Below are 21,163 nucleotides of genomic sequence, written 5' to 3' on the forward strand. Positions count from 1 at the left end.
GCACCACAGTCTTGACACCCCCCCCCCCCACCCCCCGGCTAAAATCTCCACACACGCGCTTGGTTTCTCTCTCTCTCTCTCTCTCTCTCTCTCTCTCTCTCTCTCTCTCTCTCTCTCTCTCTCTCTCTCTCTCTCTCTCTCTCTCTCTCTCTCGCTCTCTCTGTCTCTGTCTCTATTAGGAAAAACTCCTCAGTCTCAACCGTGTTATTAGTGTGCATAAATTAAGATCTTTCATCAAAATCAAGCATTTTATTTAATTTATTTTTGGTCTAGAAACAATCGATTTGTACAGCTGCGGTTACGATGACTGAGACTGAAAAAATATTTCTCTTCAATATTGTTTTACTTTGAAAACGATGAAAATTAATACAAGCGTAAAGAAGAAATTATAAATAGCGTCTAATCTTAAGTTTACAGTTCTAAAAGCAAATGTTTTTTTCTCACTTATTATCTCTGATGTTGCCAAAAAGTAAACAACTTGGTAATCGACGGTATGGCACATCCGATGTAAAACAAAAAATAAAACTAATCTAAAGAGCTCCATTCACCTACAGTGAACCTATACCTACCTATCCAGTCAGAGGCACGGGTTTCTATTTTTCTAGGCAGCAGGCCATAGGCGTACGGGCTTCCGTTTTTGTAGGGTGGCAAGCTGGCTTTTGTCCGTACTCTTTATGGGGCAGGCTGATTTTTGCCCGAATTAAAAAAAAAAATCCCGAATCTGGATTACAACACAGGAGTGTAGAATACTTTTAATAGAGGTGTGTGTGTGTGGGGGGGGGGGGGGGGGGGGGGGGTCGGGGGATTCAGAAAAACCCTTTCCCTGCTGAAATTAAAATAGTTTTACAGTGCAATATTAGGCATAGGTGTTCAGGGAAAATGTACAGAAAAAAAGGGTTTGCAAGACTCGTTTTCGACACACACACACACACACACACACACACACCCTCCCCGATTCAGATAATAATACGCCCCTAGCCTATCTAATCTATGATTATTCATAGACTTGATGTAATTCTATTTTTATCGACAGATGTCATGTGATAAGGATATCGCCAGCACGTGATGCAGACTAACAAATAAACATATATACTCGTACGTACTAACTTCAGGTAGTAGAGAATATAATATATATATATATATATATAGTTAGTGGACAACTTCTCGGATTCATTTGACAAACTCAATCCGGACATGAGTCAATATCCAGGTATTTTATTACACAGTTAAATTTATTATAATGTTTACATAGCCTAGCAGGCCCGTACGCAGGATTTTTAATGGGTGTGTGCGAATTGCTCGTGATGGGATCAATCAGCATAAAAATAACCCCTCAAAACAACAACGATTACGTAACGTTATTTAATTTAATAGAGAAAAGTGGACCTTTAGTAAGTTGGGGGGGAGGTGCGTACACACCCGTCGCCCCCCCCCCCCCCCCTCCCCTGCGTACGGGCCTGCCTAGATCATCCTAATCATTATTTCTTTCAAGGAGAGGGGCGTAGCCCAGTGGTAAAGCGCTCGCCTGAGATGCGCGGGCAGTATAGAATCAATCCTGGTCGTTAGGCCCATTGGGTTATTTCTCGTTCCAACCGGTGCACCACAACTTGTATAGCAAAGGCCATGATATTATGTATTATCCTGTTTGTGGGATGGTGCATATGAAAGATCCCTTGCTGTAAATGGAAAATGTAGCGGGTTTCCTCTCTAATACTATATGTTAATACCAAATGTTTGACATCCAATAGCCGATGATTAATAAATAAATGTGCTCTAGTAGTGTTGCTAAACAAAACAAACTTTAAACTGAGGTTCAACAAGCAAGTTTTTGTCTGTTTGTTTTTTCTTTTACGAACTAGCCTGATTTTATCGCCAATTAAACTGAATACATCAAAGTTCAGCATAAAATTGTCATTTACGAGTCACGAACATAATTGAATGTGGTACTATGGCTATCTGAATGTGCCAACAATTTTTGAGTATTTTCTGTATACAACAATATAACTGCAGTCGCCTCAAAGGCATATTTCACTACATGACATAAATACTTGAACAGTAATTGATGACGTAGGGTATCAGTTTTATCCTGTGGAGACAGTTTCTTTTCAATCAGAACAGGATAAATTCGGTATTCTACATTCTCAACTGGTTGTGACCTTTATCCTGTAATGCATCTAAAACTAAAAGAAAATAATATTTTATTATCTGCTTAACTGAAGTGATTTATACGATTAAGCAAAGTACATTAACTATTGATGCACGGGGTGTACGTCATGTGATTTAGTGCAAGTGTATCACCCTGCTTTAATGTGTTATCACAATGTGTCAGTGCAAACAATGACAGGACAAAATACAGTAAACTATATTTTCATTTCATTTTAAATTATTTTCGTGATTATATCCAATTAAGGTTCAAGCACGTTGTTCTGGACACACACCTCAGCTGTATGTGCTGTCTGTTCAGGCCAGTGGGTTAGTTCTTAATGGTTAGTGAGAGAGAAGAGGGTGTAGTGGTCTTACGCCTACCCACCGAGTCGTTAAAACTCGCTCTGGGTTGGAGCCGATACCGGGCTGCGAACCCTGTACCTACCAGCCTTATGATCGATGGGTTAACCACGACACTACCAAGGCCGGTCAATAAACGATAATACTGGTTGTTACCGCATTATGATACCATATCTAAAGAATTTTAAATTTAAAAAATAGCAGTGCTTGAAAAAGAAACATCGAGACTACCTTTAAATAAAATAATAGAAAACAGTATTGGAATTATTTTAAACTAAAAGTACTAGAGACTTGCTCTGTAAAAGAACTATATATTGTTTACTTATTAGGAAAACTGAGGGGAAAAAACATATTAATGACCAGTCATATAATTTTTTTATAACACTGATATTTTCGTTTAAACGTTTACAAATTTAATAAACATTTAGATGGCCTAAACGATACTTTTTAAAAGTGTAAACGTGACATCCCTAATCTTCAGGTAATGATGATGACGACGACAATGATGATGATGATGATAGTGATGATGCACTCATTTTATATTGGAGAGAGGAAACCCGCTGTCGCCACTTCATGGGCTTACTCTTTTCGATTAGCAGCAAGGGATCTTTTATATGCACTATCCCAAAGAGAGGATAACACATACCACGGCCTTTAATATACCAGTCGTGGTACACTGGCTGGAGCGAGAAATAGTCCCAATGGGCCCACTGACGGGGATCGATCCCAAACCGACCGCGCATCAAGCGAGTGCTTTACCACTGGGCTATGTCTCGCCCAGGACGTAAAATGAAAACTGACTTCTACAGACATTAGCACAGAACCGCAAACACACTGGATACACAGACACTGGTAATCTAAACAGGAATATATATTAGAGATGGGATAATCTAATCAGTGTGTGTGTGTGTGTGTGTGTGTTTGTGTGTGTGTGTGTGTGTGTGTGTTTGTGTGTGTGCGTGTGTGCGTGTGTGCATGTGTGACATTTAATTTTAGTCTCCAAAAAGGCTCTGAACATTAACCATATCAGAAACATCTTACAAAATGGCTGACAACTTGAGACAGTCCCTTTAAAAGCTGATGGTAAAAAGCTTCCATGTTCAGTATATTTCTTATTATTTAATCATCTACAATAGATCATTCACAGTAGTTTCCGTACCGTTACACACTATTTTTCGATATCTGTTGGTCATACTGGCTATTGTTGCTCACTGGACTGAATTAGCCAGCTCATGCACGGGACTAAATAAATAAATCTGTCTGACCCTACAACAAAATCTGTCTGACCCTATTGCTAAACGATTTCTAAATACGCCTGAGTCATAATTCATGTTTTTTTTCAGAATTCTGATTTCACACACACACACACACACACAAAAAAAAAAAAAACCTTATTGATTCTTGGATTTGGAATTGCATAACTGAGATAGATTACATTAATCCATATCACATAAAATAAAAAAATATATATCATTATTTTCCGTTTTAACACCTAGAAGCGGCCCGCTACCCCCCCCCCCCCCCCCCAATTCCCCATCCCTCATCCCTCGCCAGTGCTGTTAACCTGAGGCCTTTTTACCATGTACGGAGCAGGACGTAAACCATTGGTAAAGCGTTTGCTTGATGCGCGGTCGGTCTGGGATCGATCCCCGTCGGTGGGCAAATTGGGCTATTTCTCGCTCCAGTCAGTGTACCACGACTGGTATATCAAAGTCCGTGGTATGTGTTATCCTCTCTTTGGGATAGTGCATATAAAAGATCCCTTGCTGCTAATCGAAAAGAGTTGCCCATGAAGTGGCGACAGCGGGTTTCCTCTCTCAATATCTGTGTGGTCCTTAACCATATGTCCGACGCCATATAACCATAAATAAAATGTGTTGAGTGTGTGGAGTGTGTGTTTCCTTCCTTCTATTACCATGTATTTCCATCATTCTACTCTCAAAATTAGTTGAAATCCATGTAAAAATGCGTTGTGATTCGTTTGCATCCTTATATAGCTGTTTGGCAGTAATACTATATGAAGAACAAAATAATTGTTATTCAGATTCGGGATTTTTTGTTTAATTCGGGCCAGCCTGCTCCCTACAAAAATGGGAGCCCGTACGCCCATGGAGTTTATTACACCTATAGTCAGTAGTTGTGTTTTTATTTTATATTAGTAAATGTTATAATATGCTGAAGTGTAATTGTGTGTTTATTAAAACTGTACTTGGGTTTGTATTTTGCATTTCTAAATGATGTTATGTAATAGCAGGGTGAATCATAGCTATATATTATTTCTTCAATTATTATATTACAGGATATCCAGGCTACCAGCCACCACCCGCGCCAGCCGGGTACTACCCTCAAGGATCTATACCCCCTCCACAGCCAGGAGGGTCCTATCCACCCCCTACAGCTGGATACGCCCCGCCTCCTACAGCGGGATACGCTCCACCCCCGCCTGCCGGTTACCCATATCCCCAGCCGCCACCCCCAGTGACTACCACATATGTGACTGGTCCGCGACATCAACACGACAGGGTAAGGAGAAAAATAAAAGGAATGCTCAATGTAGTACACTATATACGGAATGGTACATTGGCCTGTTAAGGCCCAAAACACACTGGGTCAAAGGGCGGATCCAAGGGAGGGTACATGGGTGGCCTGTCCCTCCCTCTAAAAGTTTAAAGTGCCCCTTTTTGAAGAATTTATTTACAATTTTCATTGAGGTGCCCTTTTCAGGGAGTTGCTCCGTGTGCCCTTTTGCCCTTCGTCCACTCCCTAAAATGTTTCCTGGGTTTGCCCTTAGGATCCGGGTCTGGCGAGTATGGGACCAGCCGAAAATGAAATGCATTGAATCGAGTGTGACAAAACACACCGGCTCTGTTTTAGTGTGAATTACAGATCTGACAACAGACGTCATTGAACATACACCGGCCTCGGTGGCGTCGTGGTTAGGTCATCGGTCTACAGGCTGGTAGGTACTGGGTTCGAATCCCAGTCGAGGCATGGGATTTTTAATCCAGATACCGACTCCAAACCCTGAGTGAGTGCTCCGCAAGGCTCAATGGGTAGGTGTAAACCACTTGCACCGACCAGTGATCCATAACTGGTTCAACAAAGGCCATGGTTTGTGCAATTCTGCCTATGGGAAGCGCAAATAAAAGATCCCTTGCTGCTAATCAGAAAGAGTAGCCCATGTAGTGGCGACAGCGGGTTTCCTCACAAAATCTGTGTGGTCCTTAACCATATGTCTGACACCATATAACCGTAAATAAAATGTGTTGAGTGCGTCGTTAAATAAAACATTTCTTTCTTTCATTGAACATACACTATATATTTTCACACTGCCAAACTGGCAGCTGCTCTATGTTCGAGCCTTATTCATTTTCATGAAGCGCTTCTGGTCATCCAGATTTTTGTAATACCCCAAAATGCATTTTTCATAATTCTAAAAACGTACGTTCGTCTGAGAAGTAACGGTTATTGAAACAATCTTTAGTTATTTTTAGACGCTTATGCCCCCATTTAAACATCACAGACTTTAGCTTCTGTCTGTTATAACCGTATCCAAATGTTTGCAGATTTGTTGATTAACTAAACTTAATGTCAATTTACACTGGCTGAAACTAGGGTATGCGCTTTTAAACAAAAGAAAGTTTAACTTTAAGTAAGTAGTCAGCATATTTACAACACATAGCGGAGTAAGTGTCTTTAAGATGTCAGCATATTTTCAGCAGGTAGCGGTGCAAGTGTCTTTAAGATGTCAGCATATTTTCAGCACGTAGCGGTGCAAGTGTCTTTAAGATGTCAGCATATTTTCAGCACATAGCGGTGCAAGTGTCTTTAAGATGTCAGCATATTTTTAGCACATAGTGGTGTGTCTTTAAGATGTTAGCATATTTTCAGAACATAGCGGTGTAAATGTCTTTAAGATGTCAGCGTATTTTCAGCACATAGTGGTGTGTCTTTAAGATGTCAGCATATTTTCAGCACATAGCGGACTAAGTGTCTTTAAAATGTTAGCATATTTTCAGCACGTAGCGGTGCAAGTGTCTTTAAGATGTCAGCATATTTTCAGCACATAGTGGTGTGTCTTTAAGATGTCAGCATATTTTCAGCACACAGCGGACTGTCTTTAACTGATATTTACAGTTTGTGTTTGGAGATGGGTTCGGCGACACGATGGTGTTCAGGGAGGGTGGTTTTCCAAACCACCACCACCACAACCACCACCCTAACAGGATGGTGTTCCATGACGGACACGGTGACAAGGTCGTTGTTACGGAAGATCGGTTTGGAAACGAGAAAATAGTTGTTAAAGAGGTAAATAATTTTAAAAAATTAAAATAAAACTAAATTATTTATTTCATGAATGGTCGCATCTACAGATCGCTTTATATATCCATGTGGCGTGGCTATACATATATTAATAATAATAATAATATACTTCTACTACTACTATTACTGCTCTACTACTACTACTACTACTACTACTACTACTACTACTACTACTACTACTACTACTAATACTACTACTACTAATAATAATAATAATATTTATTATTATTATTATTATTGTTATTATTATTATTATTATTATTATTATTATAATACATATAAAAACAAAGACATATTCATGCATATGCATAAACATTATGTGACATATATTTATCACATGTAAATAATATTATTGTTAGAATAGGGCATATTTTCAGTATTCCAAAGTCCACTAACATTGCAATTTAAAAGTTGGGTGAATACTTCATATCAGTTTCTTTTTTCCAACTGTTCAGAATTGCAGTAACTGATCACTAATTGTATTTGCCTGCACAATATAATTTCCTAGGTTATTCAAAACCACGATATTATCATCTCTCCCGATTAAAATGAATAAATATGAACATATTTGCTCCACATTTGTTAAATACCTGGTGTTCTTGGACCAAATGTTTGACATTCAATAGCTGGTGATTAATTAAATCAATGTGCTCTAGTGGTGTCGTTAAACAAAACTACGGTAACTTTAATTTGGGTGGCGGGACGACATTGTAGCTCAGTTGCAAAGCGCTCGCCCGATGATGTGTCGGTTTAGGATCGATCCCCGTCGGTGGGCCCATCGGGTTATTTCTCGTTCCAGTCAACACACCAGTGACCACGACTGGTATATCAAGGCCATGGTATGTGCTCTCCTGTATGTGGAATGGTTCGTATAAAAGATCCCTTGCTACCAATGATTAAAAATGTAGCGGGTTACAATATGTGTAACTCAATGCACTCTAGTGGTGTCATTGAACAAACCAACTTTAACTTTAATATTCGTTAAACACTGTTGTTGTGGGTTCTTGGACCAACTGTTTGACATATAGCGATAACTGACAAATAAATCAATGTGCTCTAGTGGTGTTGTTAAACAAAACTAACTTTAACTTTTTGTAACTTTCTAGGAACACGGTCACGGTCACCATCACAATCACCATCACCACGGCTGGTAAAGAGAACACGACTTGCAGAATCACAACACTGATCCGGACAGATGAAATGAGAATCAAGAACATTAACTGTTAATCAGACAGCCCACTGAGGAGATTCAAACCCGACGATTTGTTTTAGCCGTCTGCAGTCACTCAAGTCTTCAAAACGTATCTGAAACAGCCACGGCGGAGCAGGGGGTGGGGGTGGCAGCTCTAGCCCTCTCCCTCCCAATAATTCTGAATCAAAAATATTATTGGAAGAAAATCTTAAGACATAGATTAATTTTACTTGTAGAATGCAAGAAATTACATATCAGGACATCTAGTTTTAAAATGTTTACGGAGGAGCATATTCCCAAACCCCCTAGAAACTTTTCTTTGCACCCTCGATCTCAGTCAGCAGCACCACCCCTCCCAAACCCAACCTCCCCACCCCCACCCCACCCCTCCCAACCCCGACCTCCCCACCCCACCCACACCAACCTCCACCTCCCATTGTCTACTTGCTTCCACCGTGCCTGTGAAAGCATAAGTATGCGAGACAGGGGAGACATGTATAGTGATGGAGCAAATCCTTGTTTTCAGGCAAAAATGACAGAGATATTCAAGCAAAAGGACTCGTCATGAAACCTTTACACCATGTATTTCGATAATTCTACTCATAATATTAGTTGTAATCATGTAAAAATGTGTAGTGATTCGTTTGTAGCTGTTTGGCAGTAATGCTAATATGAATAAATGTTGTTATCCAGATTCGCGCATTTTCGTTTAATTCGGGCAGAAATCAGCCTGCCTCCGAACAAAAATGGGAGCCCGTATAGTACACCTGTGCGGAAAAGCTCGCACATCTGTCTTGGGCAGGACTTTCTTAAAGGGAAATTCCTGAGTTTTGCTGTATTGTAAGATGTTTCCGACTAATAAAATATTTGTACGATTAAACTTATATATTAAATATATCTTCTTGTTTAGAATATCAGTGTCTGTATATTCAATATGTTTCTGGTCGTCTTAATATTTGTGAGAAGCCCAAATTGGATTTTGTCATCAAATAACTTCGTACGTACGAAATAAAGTATGTTAGGAAATAAAATGAAATGAAATTTAACCTAGTAAAAATATTATAACGATCAGAAACACATTTAATATACAGCCACTGACATTTTATGCAGAAAATATATTTGATATGTAATTACAATCGCTAAAAAGTCTCTGTTGGTCGATAACATCTTAAAAATTGCAGCAAACTCAGGAATGTCCCTTTAAGGCGAGCGCACACGGTACGAGTGCGTTGTATACGACAATAGTCGACAGAATCGCAACCAATGAAATTGTAATGTTTGTCCTGACACAATCAGGTACTATCGTACGAGGCAATCGTGTCGTGTGGCGTCGCCTTTACACACCCGTTGATGAGGACACCATTCGTTGTGGGGAGGGACGTAGCCTTGTGGTAAAGCGTTCGCTTGATGCTCGGTCTGTCTAGGATAGATCCCGGTCGTTTGGCCCATTGGGCTATTTCTCGCTCCAGTCAGTGCACAACGACTGGTGTAACAGGCCGTTTTATGTACTATCCTGTCTGTGGGATGGTGCATATAAAAGATCCCTTGCTGCTAATCGAAAAGAATGGCCCATGAAATGTCGACAGCAGGTTTCCTCTCAAAATCTGTGTGATCCTTAACCATATGTCCGACACCATATAACCGTAAATGAAATGTGTTAAGTGCGTCGTTAAATAAAACATTTCCTTCCACACCAATAACACACGTTTGTGTTTTATCAATTCTAAGAAATATGACTGGCTACTCCTAGGTGATGACCCGGTCCTACAGCCATACCAACCAATAAAAAGCACGGTCACAATCTATAGCTCTGTGACGTAGGCCTATAAGTTAACCTGAAACTGATTACTAAATGACGCAACGAATGTAAATAGGTTTTTGGAAAAGACGTTTAAATTTATTTTTATCCTGGTTTATCCTGTAAGGATGAGAATAAACGAATCCTCCATAGGCCTATGTGTCCATGTGGGACAGGGTTATTCCACCCGAGGGTACATAATTTGTTGTCAGGGACGAGGCTATGGATACATAATGGAGGATTATTTTACTCCCATCCAGTAGATGAAAAACAAGCATTTTGGGAAAACGTTAAAAACCTACATTTTTTTTTTTTATCTTAAAATAAAATAATCATAATCATTGAAAAGATCGAAAAGTTTTTATGAAATATAAAAAGCTATTCTTGCGTTATTTTGCCGTTTACGTGACGTCACCCTTATAGGATATTAAACGAGCTTTCATTTCGTATCACGTTTATGTCCCGAGTGAAATAATTTTCAATTAGCACGAGCTTTATTTAACGACTCACTCAACACATCTTTATTTACGGTTATATGGCGTCGGGCATATGGTTAAGGACCACACAGATATTAAGGGAGGAAACCCGCTGTCGCTACTTCATGGGCTACTCTTTTTCGATTAGCAGCAAAGGATCGTTTATATGCACCATCCCATAGACAGGATAGCACATACCACAGCCTTTGATGTACCAGTCGTGGTGCACTGGCTGGAGCGAGAAATAGCCCAATGGGTCCACTGACGGGGATCGATCACAAACCAACCGTGCATCAAGCGAGCGCTTTACCACTGGGCTCGTGTATGGAATTATGCCACCTATTTTTAATTAGATTACCATGCATCGCATTGCACTGTATAATAAAACAGTGGTACTAGTGGCATCCATACTAATTCCAACAGCAGTGAAACCCCTCTAAACCGGACACCCTCGCACCAAGTAAAATGTCAGGTTTTAAGAGGTATCCGGTTTAGAGAGGTTAGGTTCTGTACTGATTTTTTTAAAAGAGATGACCGTGAAAAATGTCCGGTTTCGGGGGAATTCCGGTTTACTGAGGGTCCTGTTTTGAGAGTTTTCACTGTACATATCCACTGAAAGGTCTTGATTCGCGATTTATCGCTCGAAACCTCAGCACATTTTGAACTACAGTTAGTGTGAGCATTTAGCTTGTTGATTGTGACACGTGGTCTTGACAGTGGAAAAAAAGAAACCCGTTGTACCCACATTGGCTATTTTTTAGAATAGTAGCAAGGGATGATTAATATGAACATATTCTCACAGACGGGATAACCGATAATATGACCTTTGATATAGTAGCTGTGGAGTACTAACTTGAATGAAAACATATAAGTATCCAATATGTACAATGATGTACAATGTATGTCCATGTAGGAAGATCGATCTTCCTATCCATCATACGTGAAGCGTATGCTGCTCCTTTACCTGTGTAAAGAGAGAGAGAGAGAGAGAGAGAGAGAGAGAGAGAGAGAGAGAGAGAGAGAGAGAGAGAGAGAGAGAGAGAGAGAGAGAGAGAGAGAGAGAACTAGAAGACATTGATTTATTAATCATCGATTATTGGATGCCAAACATTTGGTAATTTGGACATATTGACTTAGAGAAGAAACCCGCTAATTTTTTCCATTAGTAGCTGCAAGTGTGTACCCTGTCCCGAGTCAGACTCCCGATCCTATCGGAGGCCGGACTCGGAATAGGCGTGTTCGAAACCCTAGTGGTATATGGACACGTTAAACAAGTTACTAAGCTAAGCAAGTGTGTATTGTCTTGTCAGGTAGGTGTGTGTGTGTGTGTGTGTGTGTGTGTGTGTGTGTGTGTGTGTGTGTGTGTGTGTGTGTGTGTGTGTGTGTGTGGTTTGGACTTTGTTATAATCATTACGTTCATCATTTGATAAGTCTTGTAAACAAGTCAACAACTTTATAAATCCTCACTCAGGTACGTGCGACCTTTATCTCTTTGTCATTGTTTAGAGCAAAGACATTCAAGATAGATAGGGGGGTATTTTGTTATATTTTCCCCTCCCTCATTATTTGTTGCACAAATGCAGGAATAGTCTTTGTTCAAAGATACCTTGTTATACTAATGGAACAATGCAGCGGATTTCCTCCATAAGATTATATATCAAAATTATCAAATGTTTGACATCCTATATAGCCGATGATTAATAAATCAATGTTTTCTAGTGGTGTCGTTTAACAAAATTAAAAAAACTAACTTTTTCAAGTGCTCTTGGTCTTACTGGCAGCAACTAGTGGACATTTCCTCTCAGCTCAGTTGGCAGAGCACTGGTCTTTCAAACTGAGGGTCCGTAGTTCAAATCCCCTCAGTGGAGGTTGATTTTTCTGTTATGTTCCAGCGGTGTCGTTAAAGTCGCAGACCCTAGTTTCCACCAGTAAAAATAGACACTAAGTTTAGTTAATCTACAAATCTGTAGCACATTTTAGTGCGTGCGTATGTGGTATTTTACTAGACGAATGGGCAGCCCGAGTACTCTGACGGTAAGAGAAAGAGGCTAGACGGACATTTGGACAGTTATCAACGCTGTGTTGCTGACCCATGGACGGAAGCTACAGAGCCTCAAGCAATGTTAGCTTTTTCTTCTCTCCGCAGAGTGACTCCCCTTACACTATTCTTTATGGCTGTGTGAATGACGTCATCGGCATCCATTTGTGGAATCTTTATTGTTGTTTATATTGAATGCAATTGTTGCTGTATTTGTGAACACACATAGCAGTGTCTGTTTCTAAATGTGGTGAGTTGTTTCAGAAGTATTTTATTTTATAACAGCACGAAAACTGTGGCCTGCTGCAAAAAATAAACCATTGCCGTGCTCGCAAGGAGCGTTCACTTTGCAGGTGCGCCGTGCCGTGGTTGTCGCCAAACCACGGACATTCAGAAAAGGAAATATTTGGTAATGGACGTTTTTGACTATTTTATACAAATAATCATGGTCATCTAAAGATAGGGGGCAAAACGTGTGTATGGGATAACCATTTATAATGCAAAACCGGCTATAGTAAGGGGAGGGGAGGGGCCAAATGTCCCCACTGACACTTGCCGAACTGCCAATGTTTGACCATGCTTTTAACTTGTTGATGTTTACATGTTGGATATGCCTCCTCTGAGCCCATTTAATATAGCAGTTTTGTTGTTATTATTATTTCTTAAAGGGCTAAATTGTAAGTTGTAATACATTAAATTAATACACTCAGGTATGCATGTGTGTGCCCTTAGGAATGAAGGATGAATAGTCTCTAGTTGAAGGAAGCACATTCACTCAGAACGGTGACAGTCTCTAGTTGAAGGAGACACAGTCTCTAGTTGAAGGAGGCACAGTCTCTAGTTGAAGGAGGCATTGTCTCTATACTATAGTACTAGTTGGGGGTGGGGGGCTTAGTGGTAAAGCGCTCGCTCGATTCACGGTCGGTCTGGGATCGATCCCTGTCAGTGGACCTATTGGGCTATTTCTCGTTCCAGCCAGTGCACTACGACTGGTATATCAAAGGGCGTGGTATGTACTACCCTGTCTATGGGATGGTGCATATAAAAGATCCCTTGCTACTAATCGAAAAGAGTAGCCCATGAAGTGGCGACAGCGGGTTTCCTCTCTCAATATCTGTGTGGGCCTTAACCATATGTCTGAGGCCTTATAACCATAAATAAAATGTGTTGAGTGCATCGTTAAATGAAACATTTCTTTCTTTCTATAGTACTAGTTGGGGGCACAAGCCTGATTTTTATCTTTATAAAAGTAGGACAAAAAGAAGTAATATTCATCTCATGTGGGAGACACCACCCCCACATTCCAGTGGGCCTTTTTCATTTTGCATAAAACAGTTTGATCTAAGTGCAAATGTCAGGAAGACCAAGGATTTATGAAACCGGCCTCGGTCACGCCATCGGACATAAGGCTGGTAGGTACTGGGTTCGCAGGCCGGTACCGGCTTCCACCCAGAGTGAGTTTAAACGACTCAATGGGTAGGTGTAACTTGCTTCTAGAATTTTTATACAATCCACTAGCTATGGGATCAGTGATTTAACAAAATTACTAGCCATGATTAAAAATTCACTAGCCCGACATTACTTTAAATTAATACAATTTTACTAAATAATACTAATAATCAGATATAGCTTAAAAACACTAACATTGAGGGTTGAGGTGGGGTCAGGATATTCATATTTACAAAATAGAGACATAACTGCAACTTTTGACCCTCCCCCAAAAAAATTCACTAGCCATCGGGCATAACAATAGTAGTTATTTACTAACCTGACATTGAATATCACTAGTTAGCCATGGAAGTGGGGCTACCATAATGTAGAAGCCCTGGTGTAAGACCACTACACCCTCTTCTCTCTTACTATAACAACTAACCCACTGAACAGACAGTCCAGATAACTGAGGTGTGTGTCCAGGACAACATGCTTGAACCTTAATTGGATATAATCACAAAAATAAGTTAAAAGCAAAGCAAAGGATTTATGAAAATTAATAACATTAATAATATTGATTATTTATAAATTATGTAATGCTTGCAACAATCTGTACACCATAGAAGTACAGTATTCGAAAGAAGCACTTTTCCGTTTGTCCTGAAAAGTGAAAATCTGCTCGGACAAACAAAATGTACCTTAGTGGTTGTCTATTGGACAAGTAAAAATGTTCAATGAAGTTCAATTTTGAGCAATGAAAAACATTGTCCTTGTACTAGCTTGTCAATCCCCCAAGCCAATCAAAAGTTTAAGTAAATCTTCATATCTTCAAAGAGTTGAGCTTTATCTTGGTTAATTCGAAAGTGGTTAAATACTGGTTGTCTGGTCAATTATTGCATACTGTTCATTGCGACACTCAAATCATGCTCTAACCAGGGTATAATGCATAAAAAAAAATTGGATCTATTTCTATGTTTCTTAAGTGGTCAAATACTGCCATTCATTATTTTATAATATTATGTAAAAGTGTGGCGCATGGATGAAGAGATTTGACTAGTAAATATATGTCATTCACTAGCCAGCAGCAAGTGAAGTAAACCTTCTCCACTGAGCACTGTATGTTAAAATGTTTGACATCCAATAGCCATGCAGTGATTAATAAATCAATGTGCTCTATTGGTGTCATTAAGCAAAACAAAACTTTTATGTTTATCATCTGCTATATAGCACTTTTGAAAGAAAAATTGTTTACCCTAGCTACTGCGAATGTTCAAAATACTTTGAGAAAATCTATGTACTCTATGTCCTGAGTATGGAAATACACTGATTGCAGTGGCATAAAATTTAGATTTTTCGGACAACCAATAATTATGTCATTATAGTGTGGTTTATTGTTTACACAAACAATTTTCTTCAATGGTTAGATACAAATGAAAAGGTTAATGGGCAACGATAAACAAACAAAGTCTGAGATGAGCGATGTTCGTAGCTTTTCTCCATCAAAATTTTATGTTCTATCATAAATACAAAAATATACTTCTTGTGTACTAGAACTTCTAAAAGCTGCCAGGCAAAAATAAAAATTAAGTTTGTTTGTCCTAACCTGACCGACCCATGAAAATCGACCTGTGTCAAAATCTTTCTTAACTTCTTGTGGACGATTTTAAAATTAAAACAGAAATATTTATTCAATTTTAGCGCTTTGTGCCAAATTTTATGCCATGTGATTGAATACTGATGCTGTTGCTCTATTATTTATGTATGATATCAATATTATCATATTACATGCTCAGGTGAAGAAAAAAGTGTTTAAAAATAAATGCATAGATCTGTAACGAATTTAGAAGATTTAATTAGCTGGAGTTTGGTGAAGTAATATAGTCCTGAAGTAAACATGATTTGTTTTACAATCCTGTTTAATAACTGATAATTTCATAGGCATATTCAACTTGTTTATGTTGTACTAGGTCCAATATTATTATTTTGTACTCACCAGTTGGCTACTACTTTTTATGAACAAAAGTTACTTGCACATTTATGCATAACATATACCATGGCCTTTGATATACCAGTCATGGTACACTGGCTGAAATGAAAAATAGTCTGATGGGTCCAGCAACAGGGGTCGATCCCAGACCGACCGTGCATCAGGCAAGTACTTTACCACTGGGCTACCCCTGACAGTTTGTTAAGACAAAAAGTCTAGAGAGCCTGAGCCTATACATGTACATGTATATACCACTGTATGCACCACAACTGGACAAAGGCCGTGGTATGCGCTTTCCTATCTGTGGGAAAGTCCATATAAAAGATCCCCTTGCTGCATTAGGAAATATGTAGTGGGTTTTCCTCTGATGACTACATGTCAGAATTACCAAGTGTTTGACATCCAGTAGCTGATGATTGATTAATCAATGTGCTCTAGTGGTGTCATTAAACAAAACAAACTTTAATTTTGTATACATATCTACCTATGTAATATATATATCCATTTAATTATGGACAATAAAACCCAAATCCATTGAGGTTGATAGATCATGTAACCCATAGCAACTCTGGCAAGCTAGGGTCAGTCACTCTGTCCTTGGCACACAATTCACATGTCTGTCCAGGACAGTAGGTTAGTCATTAGTGGCTAGTGAAAGAAAAGTCTTACCCCTACCTATTGAGACATTGGTGGGGACCGGTACCATGATGCGAACCCATCACCTTCCAGCTTTAAGTCTGATCCATTGCTTAACCACAACATAGCCCAATGGTATTTAAAGCACTTGCCTGATGTGCGATCGTTCTAGGATCGATTCCCCGTCAGTGGGCCCATTGGGCTATTTCTCGTTCCAGTCAATGCTCCACGACTGGTGTAACAAAGGCCATGGTACCTACAGGTGTGCAGTGTTCGACAAATGTTTGAGAAAGTCACTAGCCCTCACAGAAGCTTTGGCTAGTGCCATATAATAGATGTTATATAGCAATACAGTTGATAATTTTCTACTAGCCCAGACCACAAATTCTCTAGCTGGAACTGAGGGCTATTGGATTTGTCGAACCCTGCTGTATTTACTGTCTTGTCTGTGGAATACTGCTTTTAAGAAATCCCTTGTTGCTGGCTATTTCTCGTTCCAGCCAGTGCTCCACAACTGGTGTAACAAAAGCTGTGGTATGTGCTGTCCTGTGTGGGATGGTGCATATAAAAGATCTCTTGTTGCTGATCGAAAAAGAGTAGTCCATGAAGTGGTGACAGCGGGTTTCCCCTCTCTATATCTGTGTGGCCCTTAACCATATGTCTGATGCCATATAACCGTAAATAAAATGTGTTGAGTGCGTCATTAAATAAAACATTTCCTTCCCTTGTTGCTAATCGGAAAGAGGTTTCCTTTCTCGGTGTCGTTATCTCTGATTAACCTTATGTCTGATGCCATATAGCTAATTAAAATGTGTTAAGTGTGTGTCATTAAATAAAATATTTCTGTCTACTTAACCATTGCACCACTGAGATATAGGCAAGCAGTCTGCCACTGAGCTGTTTATCTCTCGTAGCATAACACTGAGGTTGGTGTATTTGATAATTTAATTATTGAAATGCTGCTCACAGCTGGATTTTATTGCTATGTCTGGGGTTTTGGGGTGTTTTTTTTTCTCAAAGCCTCACTGAAACCTGTAGCATTTGCCAAATTGTAATTGGCCATTTGTTGGTTGCAGTAACACCCATGTGCATGATATACATGTACACAGCTACCTCACTGTTTGAATATGACACAGTCACAGTGCAACCGGCCTCGGTGGCGTCGTGGTAGGCCATCGGTCTACAGGCTGGTAGGTACTGCATGGGTTAGGATCCCAGTCAAGGCATGGGATTTTTAATCCAGATACCGAGTCCAAACCCTGAGTGAGTGCTCCGCAAGGCTCAATGGGTAGGTGTAAACCACTTGCACCGACCAGTGATCCATAACTGGTTCAACAAAGGCCATGGTTTGTGCTATCCTGCCTGTGGGAAGCGCAGATAAAAGATCCCTTGCTGCTAATCGGAAGAGTAGCCCATGTAGTGGTGACAGCGGGTTTCCGCTTAAAATCTGTGTGGTCCTTAAACATACGTCTGACGCCATATAACCATAAATAAAATGTGTTGAGTGCGTCGTTAAATAAAACATTTCTTTCTTTCTTTCTGGTTCTCTTAGGAAACATGACAAACTTGGAGTGTAGCCATTTCATTTTTCTGTATACCATATAAAGGTAGACAAAATACTTTTAGAACGAAGAAATTTGAGGAACATCAGAGTTTTTAAAATAAAACTTGAAAGTATCAATCTTTCTAAAAAATATATATACATGTATATATTATTCTACATAATTTTGTTGATTGTGTTCTCTTGGGAATCAGTACAAACTTGAAAAGTTGAAAGGGTTTCCTCTCTCAATATGTGCGTGGTCCTGAACCATGTTTGACGCCATATAACTGTAAATAAAATGTGTTGAGTGCATCATTAAATAAAACATTTCTTTCTTTTTTTCTTTCTAAGATTTGACCAGTGGTGGGACATACATATAGCTCAGTGGTAAAACATTCGTTTGATACATGATTCCCGTTGGTATAGGCCCAATGGGCCCACCCAGTGAACCACACCTGGCATATCAAAGGCCATGGTATGTACTATCCTGTCTGTGGGATGGTGCCTATAAAAGATCCCTTGCTGCTGATGGAAAAATGTAACAGGTTTTCTCCGAAAGACTATATATGTCATAATTATCAAATGTTTGACATCCAGTAGCTGATGGTTAATAAATCAATGTGCTCTAGTGGTGTCATTAAACAAAACAAATGTTTTTTGGACATATATATATATATGGTTAAGGAACATACAGATAATGAGAGAGGAAATCTGTTGCCATGATATAATGGGCTACTCTTTTCTATGAATAGCTCAGTATTAATATGCATTATCCTACAGACAGTACATAACACAGCCTTTGTTACACTAGGGTCCAGGATTCAGCTCAGTCGGTTGAGCTCTCACCTAAGGTGCTTGCATCGCAGGATCGAACCAACTCTGTGGATCCATTCAACTGATTCCCGTTCCAACCAGTGCACCACAACTGTTCAATGGCCATGGTATGCGCTTTCCAGTCTGTGGGAAAGTGCATATAAAAGATCCATTGCTGCTAATTGAAAAATGTGGCGGGTTTCCTCTGATGACTGTGTGTCAGAATTACCAAATGTTTTACATCCAATACCCGGGGATGGGACGTAGCCCTGTTGTAAAGTGTGTGCTTGATGCACAGTTGATTAAGGATCAATTCCCATCGGTGGCTCCATTGGGCTATTTCTTGTTCCAGCCAATGCTCCAGCCAATGCTCCACAACTGGTGTAACAAAGTCAATGGTATGTACTATCCTGTCTGTGAGATGGTGCATATAAAAGATCCCTTGCTGCCTATGAAGTGGTGACAGCGGGTTTCCTCTATATCTGTGTGGTCCTTAGCCATATATCTGACGGCATATAACTGCAAATAAAATGTGTTGAGTGTGTCATTAAATAAAGCATTTCCTTCCATCCTTCCTTCCTTCCTTCCTTCCAATAGCCAATGATTAATAAATTAATGTGCACTGGTGGTGTCGTTAAACAAAACAAACTTTAATCCATTATCCCACAGATGGTTCATACCACAGCCTTTGTTACATCAGTTGTGGAGCACTGGCTGGAACGAGAAGGCCCGAGAAAAGAGCCAACATGTGTACGTGTAACTCTAGCTCAAAGATAGATTGAGAATTTGTTGTTATTTATTGATATTTTTGTTCTTATATCCAGTTACGGAGCAAGCATGCTGTCCTGGGCCAACACCTCAGCTATCTGGGCTGTCTGTCCGGGATAGTGAGTTAGTTGTTAGTGAGAGAGAAGTTCTTATATCCAGTTACGGAGCAAGCATGCTGTCCTGGGCCAACACCTCAGCTATCTGGGCTGTCTGTCTGGGATAGTGAGTTAGTTGTTAGTGAGAGAGAAGTTCTTATATCCAGTTACGGAGCAAGCATGCTGTCCTGGGCCAACACCTCAGCTATCTGGGCTGTCTGTCCGGGATAGTGAGTTAGTTGTTAGTGAGAGAGAAGTTCTTATATCCAGTTACGGAGCAAGCATGCTGTCCTGGGCCAACACCTCAGCTATCTGGGCTGTCTGTCCGGGATAGTGAGTTAGTTGTTAGTGAGAGAGAAGTTCTTATATCCAGTTACGGAGCAAGCATGCTGTCCTGGGCCAACACCTCAGCTATCTGGGCTGTCTGTCCGGGATAGTGTCCTTATACACAGGTCTTCCCATTAAGGAGTCATTAAACTTGCTTTTGGACGGAGCCAGTACCGGGATGCAAACCCAATAGAATGAAATGTTTTTATTTAACAATGCTCTCAACACAGCAGTAAGGGATCTTTTATATACACCATCCCACAGACAGGATAGCACATACCACAACCTTTGATATACCAGTCGTGGTGCACTGGTAGGGATGAGAAATAGCCCAATGGGCCCACTGACGGGGATCGATCCCAAACCGACAGTGCATCAAGCGAGCACCTTACCACTGGGCTACGTCCCACCTTGCCAGTCAGTGGCTTAACTATTAAAGGCCAGTATTTGTCTTAGGATGAATTGCCCTGAAGACTGACCTTTTCTTTCCCCCCCATGCCCAATGACTTATACATGTTCATCAAAGGTCATGATGCTGGTATGTACTGTTGTGTCTATCGGACAGTCATAGGCAATATATACCATTAATATAGTCCAGTTTAGGAAATAGTTCCTCATAAAAAAAAACCCTACAAAATCTGATATACTGTTAGAAATCTTTCTTTGATCATTACACGTAGGTTGACCTCTCTAGTATTTAAATAACCCATTGGTTCAAAGTAACTTGTTATATGTAGTACTAACTGATAACGACTGTGCAAGTGGTATGGTGCCACTTGCATAACAGCAACATGAGGCGGTGGTCAGGCATAGGGGCCATATATTGAAAAATTTTGTTGTCGGCCTATGTTGATGTTTTTTACACGGTACATGTTAGTTGGGAGAATTCCCTAAAATTAGTAGTCACATGACCCTCTCGACAGTGTTGTATTTTACACAGAATATATTCTGACATAGAAATTGTATTGAACTGCATGGAGTAATTAATGGTGATGTGCAATCTTAATACTAATTAAAAGATAGCCCTTCATCCTATTCTTTAGAAGAAATTAACCATTAGAATTTTGTTTTAAAGTTTATTATAAAAGATTACACATGTATGTATGTGTGTATGTATGTGTGTATGTATGTATGTATGTGTGTCTGTGTGTGTGTGTGTGTCTGTGTGTGTCTGTCTGTGTGTGTGTGTGTGTGTGTGTGTGAGCGAGTGTGTGTGTGAACGAGTGTGTGT

General features: G+C 39.8%; 2 protein-coding genes across 6 annotated transcripts in view; both read left to right on the plus strand.

Annotated features, from left to right (window-relative positions):
• The first annotated feature begins 1,087 nt into the window (after positions 1 to 1,087).
• LOC121367545 (extensin-3-like) lies at positions 1,088 to 8,714 on the plus strand. The gene is made up of 4 exons (XM_041491798.1): positions 1,088 to 1,210; positions 4,805 to 5,028; positions 6,643 to 6,813; positions 7,935 to 8,714. The coding sequence occupies exons 1-4, from the start codon at positions 1,195 to 1,197 to the stop codon at positions 7,980 to 7,982; spliced, it is 459 nt and encodes a 152-aa protein (XP_041347732.1). The 5' UTR covers positions 1,088 to 1,194; the 3' UTR covers positions 7,983 to 8,714.
• Positions 8,715 to 12,453: 3,739 nt separating this feature from the next.
• LOC121373069 (rho guanine nucleotide exchange factor 7-like) overlaps positions 12,454 to 21,163 on the plus strand; it is a 102,760-nt gene continuing 94,050 nt past the window's right edge. For 3 of the 5 annotated variants that reach the window (XR_005958028.1, XM_041499516.1, XM_041499523.1), the window contains exon 1: positions 12,628 to 12,741. The gene's annotated coding sequence lies outside the window, so the exon portion shown is untranslated. Of the gene's footprint in view, positions 12,583 to 12,607; positions 12,742 to 21,163 lie in introns of those variants that run through there. The other 2 variants (XM_041499530.1, XM_041499536.1) reach the window with 2 other exon arrangements.

This window comes from Gigantopelta aegis, chromosome 1 (assembly GCF_016097555.1).
Source record: "Gigantopelta aegis isolate Gae_Host chromosome 1, Gae_host_genome, whole genome shotgun sequence".
Lineage (NCBI taxonomy): Eukaryota > Metazoa > Mollusca > Gastropoda > Neomphalida > Peltospiridae > Gigantopelta > Gigantopelta aegis.